Here is a 7,497-nt window from a genome sequence, read left to right as displayed (position 1 = left end):
TATGACAAAAAAGCGCGTGAAAATGAGTGGTATTCAGTGAGGTAAAATGAATTAAATTTGCTGACAGTTCATTGCTCCTGCCAAATGAATTGCACTGAGTGGAGCGGATCACCACTCCAAGATGGCGGCCCCGCGTCTCGTCTGCGCCAGTAGGCAGTAGCGCTCAATGCTGCGTCTACTTATAAGATGTCTATGGTTATGACGTTAGCAGTGAGTTTGCAGCCTCACTGATTTAACTACACAGCAAATAAAAGTCATGTTACTTAGCCAATAAACGTTAGCTTACATTCAAAACTTACCCTTCTTTGTGCAACTTCAAATGTCGAACGAAGTTGGAAGTTGTTGCGTCTCCGTCTGTAATATTCCAACTGCGTGATTTGCATACGGCAATTCGTTTTTTGTTGACCAAGTCGTAGTTTTTATACCCGAACGAAACCAACTTTGGCATAATTGTTTCTCACTGGCGCATTGTTTGACAACTCATGTTCGGTGGTTGTCCTGCAATTTGATTGGCTGAATGCTGTGTGATGAAAACAACGTAGATTTAATTTGATTGGCTGTTGTACTGACAGCACACACGCTGACACGCAGCACACACGCTTATAGACACAGACGTAGAAAATGAAAGCTACGGAGCGCTCCCAAATAACTTTTTAAGGTTTGGGTTTTGGGGAAAGTAGCAAGTCATGTCAAGTCAAAAGGCTCAAGTCCAAGTGAAGTCACAAGTCATTGATGTTAAAGTCTAAGTCGAGTTGCAAGTCTCTTTACATTTTGTCAAGTCGAGTCTAAAGTCATCAAATTCATGACTCGAGTCTGACTCGAGTCCAAGTCATGTGACTCGAGTCCACACCTCTGATATATATATTAGTTAGCTTTGCCTCTATTAAAATATTTAATCCGGGGAAGACGAAGCCATAGAAACATGCTAACAACAGACTAACAATAGCCATGGTTGTTGTTTTAAACTATTATTAAATTACCAACATTATCCTTATAACATTTCAGAAATCTATTGCAATTTTTATTAGCGACGTGGTAAATCGTGACGTTGTAGAAAAGCGAAGAAAAAATGGTAGCAGAGGATGGTTTCGATCCATCGACCTCTGGGTTATGGGCCCAGCACGCTTCCGCTGCGCCACTCTGCTTCTTCGCCGCCGCCGATATTTTGTTGAATTTAACAATAACATTACACCGAACAATAACACTCTCATTAAGGTAATTAGTAATTATTTACCAACGTTAATTCCTAATGATGCAATAAGCACTTTCTCTTATTGTGTTAAATACATTTTTTTGGAAAAACAACAACAACACCCCATTAAATATCAATCGTGAAATATAATTCATAAGATTAGAATGTATACCTTCGAATGTACGCAAGGGACTTCCATTCTATTTTTTTCAATATATTGAACGATACACAAACCTCCCGCTAGGTGGCAGCACTGCTCCAATTAATCAACCAGGAAACATGACCCATACATATATAAAACCCTTCAATTTGCCAGTAATGATCCATCCAGCCATTTTTTTTCTACCGCTTGTCCCTCTCGGGGTTACGAGGGTGTCTGAAGCCTATCCAGGGTGCACCCTGAATGATGACATAAATATATTTTGTCAGATTCTCATTAGGATTCCAATTCAGGGGGTGTGTGAACAATGTTTTGTCTCCGACAGGGGGCGTGGTAGAACACATTTGAGAACCACCGGATTAACCACACTGCCAATAGACTGCGTGTCTAAATTAGGGCCCAAAGAAGAATTTTATTTTGAGCCACAAATGACAAGAATTAATTACATTTACTTACGTGAAACAATTTTTATACTTTTTTTTTAAATCAAACTTGAATTAAACTTGATGCATGTACTAAAACAAAATAATGTTAAATACACTATATTGCCAAAAGTGTTTGGCCACCTATCGAAATGATGAGAATCAGGTGTCCTAATCACTTGTATAAAATCAAGCACTTAGGCATGGAGACTGTTTCTACAAACATTTGTGAAAGAATGAGCCAGGATCAGGAGCTCAGTGATTTCCAGCGTGGAACTGTCATAGGATGCCACCTGTGCAACTAATCCAGTCGTCAAATTTCCTTGCATCCTAAATATTCCAAAGTCAACTGTCGGCTTTATTATAAGAAAATGGAAGAGTTTGGGAACAACAGCAACTCAGCCACCAAGTGGTAGACCACGTAAACTGACAGAGGGGTCAGCGGATGCTGAAGCGCATAGTGCAAAGACTTTCTGCACAGTCACTTGCTACAGAACTCCAAACTTCATGTGACCTTCCAATTAGCCCACGTACAGTACGCAGAGAACTTCATGGAATGGGTTTTCATGGCCGAGCAGCTGCATCTAAGCCATACATCACCAAGTCCAATGCAAAGCGTGGGATTCAGTGGTGTAAAGCACGTCGCCACTGGACTCTAGAGCCGTGGAGACGCGTTCTCTGGACTGATGACTCACGCTTTACCATCTGGCAAACTGATGGACGGGTCTGGGTTTGGAGGTTGCCAGGAGAACGGTACATTTTGGACTGCATTGTGCCGAGTGTGAAATTTGGTGGAGGAGGAATTATGGTGTGGGGTTGTTTTTCAGGAGTTGGGCTTGGCCCCTTAGTTCCAGTGAAAGGAACTTTGAATGCTCCATAATACCAAAATGTTTTGGATAATTCCATGCTCCCAACCTTGTGGGAACAGTTTGTAGCGGGCCCCTTCCTCTTCCAACATGACTGTGCCCAAGTGCACAAAGCAAGGTCCATAAAGACATGGATGGCAGAGTCTGATGTGGAGGAACTTGACTGGCCTGCACAGAGTCCTGACCTGAACCTGATAGAACACCTTTGGGATGAATTAGAATGGAGACTGAGAGCCAGGCCTTCTCGACCACACCTGGGCATTCTGCGGCCCGCGGGCCGCATCCGGCCCTTTGTGCGTCCCTGTCCGGCCCGCGTGAGGCCAATTATAAATTACAAAATACATTTTAAAAAGTATCTATGTCGAGTGTGCAATACAACGGTGCTGCTTTTGTTTTGAAAATCGTTATTTGTATTACTTCCGTGTGGACGTGTGCGTGTGCGTGGTTGTGAGTGAATGTGAACAGCTGCAATCATTAATTACAAAATAAAGTTGAAAAAACATCTATGTCGTGCGCGCAATACAACTGTGCTGCTTTTATTTTGAAAATTATTCTTTATGGGCTTGTGTCCGTGTGTAACCTGCGAGTGAAGGTGCACAGCGACAAGTGATGCACGGTTTACACCCGAGACGCTAAAAAGAGAAAAGTTGATGAGGAATGCCGTGTTTTCAACAAGACATGGACTGCCAAGCAACGTTCCCTCTAAGGTGCGTGCCTGCGCAATTGCGCACTGCTCAAGCGTCTGCTGCGCGCAGCAAGTATATGCCGCGCACCAAATCAAATCCCATCTGAATTCTAAACAAAATAAACATATTTATTCTATGTAATTTTGCAATGCAACTTTGAGTGACAGTGACAACAAGCGGCCCTAACGGTGTTCGTCAACACCGTTCAATTATTGTAACGTCTATCGAGATGCTTCGAGGACAGGAATTATATCGATCACTTTATTGAGCAAAACTGTTTATATTCGGCCATAACCACACCAAAAACATGAGTAAAACAATTCTATCTCGAAAAACTAGTCCTTTTCTGCCGTACAAACCAGGCCAAAACCAACTTGTCATCTGTCACCAACACGCATAGCACTAAACCACTGGTGCGTTTATGGCCACACAAAAAGTCGGACAACTCAAACACCACACAAAGTTACACTATGACTCCTCAGTCATACGTGTGCTTATTTTACTGTCATTTATTATTAATGTTAATTTATTTATATTAGTCATGGAATGCTGTTACACACACTATGTTGAAGTATTACTATTATTATTCATTATTATTATTATTATTATTTATCTTACGGTATATATCAAAAATAATATTGAGCAAAATTTAATTGAAATATTGTTGATGTGGCCCTCCAGCAGTGCTCGGGTTGCTCATGCGGCCCCCGGTAAAAATTAATTGCCCACCCCTGTTCTAGACCAACATCAGTGTGTGACCTCACCAATGCGCTTTTGGAAGAATGATGGGAAATTCCGATAAACACACTCCGCAACCTTGTGGACAGCCTTCCCAGAAGAGTTGAAGCTGTAATAGCTGCACCGACATCATATTGAACCCTATGGGTCAGGAATGGGATGGCACTTCAAAGTTCATATGTGAGTTAAGGCAGGTGGCCAAATACTTTTGGCAATATATTGTATGTAAAACCTGATTCACCCAGTATACTCCTTTATGACTCTCTGGCGGAATTTGCCATTATATTCATATCAGTGGCGGAGCAGGAATGCGCTAGGAATAAGTTTGCGGTACAATTTCATATGACGCGCCTTGCCATTTAGTAAATGACATTTTACATGCAATATTTCTGCAAAACGCCCCTTTACACCAAGGATGGCATATGCACCTGCTCTGCGTGTCGTGCACCACACTGACATGTGGGTTCAAATCAAATTAGGGTTTCAAGCTGGCGTTAGGGTTACAAATGGGTTAGGGTTTCCAGTTAGGGTTGGGGTAAGATTAATGAGCATTACACCAACCGTAACAATATTTAGTGATGGAATACAAAGCGGCGGGCAAAAACACACTTGATGCATTCGTTGGTGATTTTAATCGGTCACATACTTTTTTTTTCTTTTTTAATCAAAACAAAGTCATCATCTCATAACAATTAAACATCAGTCATATTTGAACCATATATCTCTGAATATGTTACAAAATCAAATATTGTAAACACAACAGATTACCAAAGTCAATGTATTGATGTGATGCTAAGAAAGAAAAAAGGTGCACTAAATATTATAGAAAACTTCTACAAACCCCGTTTCCATATGAGTTGGGAAATTGTGTTAGATGTAAATATAAACGGAATACAACGATTTGCAAATCATTGTATTCCGTTTATATTTACATCTAACACAATTTCGGGGTTTGTAAATGACAACAAATTATTAGGGATGTCCGATAATGGCTTTTTGCCGATATCCGATATTGTCCAACTCTTTAATTACCGATACCGATATCAACCGATATATACAGTCGTGGAATTAACACATTATTATGCCTAATTTGGACAACCAGGTATGGTGAAGATAAGGTACTTTTTAAAAATAATAATAAAATAAGATAACTAAATTAAAAACATTTTCTTGAATAAAAAAGAAAGTAAAACAATATAAAAACAGTTACATAGAAACTAGTAATGAATGAAAATGAGTAAAATTAACTGTTAAAGGTTAGTACTATTAGTGGAGCAGCAGCACGCACAATCATGTGTGCTTACGGACTGTATCCCTTGCAGACTGTATTGATATATATTGATATATAATGTAGGAACCAGAATATTGATAACAGAAAGAAATGGGGGGAGGGAGGTTTTTTGGGTTGGTGCACTAATTGTAAGTGTATCTTGTGTTTTTTATGTTGATTTAATAAAAAATAAAAAAAATAAAAAACATAAAAACCGATACAGATAATAAAAAAAAACGATACCGATAATTTCCGATATTACATTTTAACGCATTTATCGGACATCCCTACAAATGATCTTAAGGAAGATGATGATCATTGTTATTTCATATAGTCCTTGACTATATATATAGTTATCGGTGTTTGCATAAAGTACATTTTTATAATGTGTGTTATTGATTTGTTTTCGCCATTGAAGCCATGCTACATCTGGTTCGGCTGTAAGTGTGTATAACTTTGTTAGGGCTACAAAAAATAAGGAATTTGGGGGGGAAAAAATCGGATGTTGCTGTTTTTGGTGCAATAAACTGAATGCAGTGAGGAATATTTCAATCCAAAAAAAGAAAACACATAACACCCCTCATTAAAAGTACATGGAAATCTGATCTAAAACCTGATCCTCAGTGGGGGTTTTTTTTTAATAAAAAGTGAGGGGCCCTCACATTGAATGTCAATACCTCAAACAAGCACTGTACACAGTTTGGGACCACCACTCTTTTAGTTAAAAATGTTCTGCATGGGTCGGGAATAAGAAGACGCTTTGATAAAAATAAAAATAAAAATAAATGTTTGGATGTATCATATATCAACGTCCAGGCTTATGATGAACGGGAAGAAAGCAACAATTGCTATACAAAAACGTAGTGTATAATATCAGCAGTTTACAGGAAACAACACCAAACAGCTTAAAGAAGGGAGTGAAAGTTTGAACATGTAGAACTAAACATGACGTCCTTAGTGAGTAATGTGAAAGAATGAACGGATATGATCGTTAAACACCAGTAGAAAAGGCGAGTAAGTCCATGATAAAAGTAATAGTAGAGATTTGTTTAGGAGGCGGAGCCAACAGAATCCGAGTGAAAGGTGATATATCCCGAAGAGGAGGGTGTGCTTACAAAACTGTTTGTGCTTCCTTTACTCTCCACCTGGCTCAGCTGCTTCTGCACGGCCCAATCAGCCGCACCCGTCCTGGGTCTGCACGCAGAGCGGTGAGTCCGTGGGCTGCACCCCACCGAGCCCGCCTCGCACTTTGCGTCGCGCACAGCGTCCCGACACCCTTTACCGCGGCGGCTGTGAGGCCCGTCTCCTTTGGGGGAACCCTCGGGTGAGGGCGAGGCGCCGCCCCTGCTTTTGTGTTCGGAGAGGCGCCTGAGCGCCTGGGGCTCACGCTCGAAGTCGGTGAGCGCAAAGTGGGGCAGGATGACGGCGTGATGCTCGTACACGCCGCCGGGGAGGAGGGCGATGGCGGACGCTCGCCGGGGGCTCTTCCTGGGGCTCGGCAGCGGCGTCTCGTCGATAAAGTTGATGACGTCGTCGCGGCTGAAACAGCGCAGGTCGTCCTCGTAGGCGCCGCAGACCACGCGCGGCAGGTGCTTGAGGGAGTGCGTGTCCTCAGAGCGCCGCCGCTTGCGGTGAAGGTGACGGGGATGGCGGCTCTCCTCGTGGTAGGAGACCAGGCTGTTCCTGCGCCTCTCGCGGCGCGGCAAGGTGGAGCTGTAGTGGCCACTCGCCATCATGTCCTCGCTGGAGCCCCACCGGTGAAGGTAGGAGGGGATCCGGTCGATGGTCCACATGTCGGTTTCGTCGTGGGAGTATCTTCTTGTAGGGGGCACCTGGATGTGAGACAGAGCACAAGGCCTCACGCATGAGTGCTTGTCACCATGACAACATTAACACACAAAATAATAAGGCATTGTGGCATGTTGGCTTATTGTACACTTTTAAAGCAAGTAAGGGGTGTCCCGATCCGATATTGGATCGATGCCAACTAAAATAAAGTATCGGGTGATATCGAATTGCATCTATGATCTCCGATACAAGCAGCGTGTTTACTCCTGCAAAGATGGACGGCCAGTTCACATGTAAATGTCCTCCAATAAGCACACAAAGTTTCATCTTTTCTTACATTTTCGTAAAAGCCTTTACAAAAAGGTAAACATGGTA

The 7,497-nt window shown here is 42.0% G+C and overlaps 1 protein-coding gene and 1 non-coding gene across 2 annotated transcripts in view; both read right to left on the bottom strand.

Moving 5' to 3' along the window:
• Positions 1-1,073: 1,073 nt before the first annotated feature.
• Positions 1,074-1,145, bottom strand: trnam-cau (transfer RNA methionine (anticodon CAU)). The gene has a single exon. It is a non-coding gene; the product is annotated as a tRNA-Met (tRNA).
• A 3,419-nt stretch (positions 1,146-4,564) lies between these two features.
• Positions 4,565-7,497, bottom strand: part of LOC133654305 (probable G-protein coupled receptor 153) — a 73,709-nt gene continuing 70,776 nt past the window's right edge. The window contains exon 7 of the mRNA XM_062054595.1: positions 4,565-7,166. Within this exon, the coding sequence (XP_061910579.1) occupies positions 6,384-7,166 (783 nt within the window). The 3' untranslated portion in view covers positions 4,565-6,383. The remainder of the gene's footprint in view (positions 7,167-7,497) is intronic.

The sequence above is a fragment of the Entelurus aequoreus genome, linkage group LG07 (assembly GCF_033978785.1).
Source record: "Entelurus aequoreus isolate RoL-2023_Sb linkage group LG07, RoL_Eaeq_v1.1, whole genome shotgun sequence".
Lineage (NCBI taxonomy): Eukaryota > Metazoa > Chordata > Actinopteri > Syngnathiformes > Syngnathidae > Entelurus > Entelurus aequoreus.
This window is presented reverse-complemented; position numbering and strand designations above follow the sequence as displayed.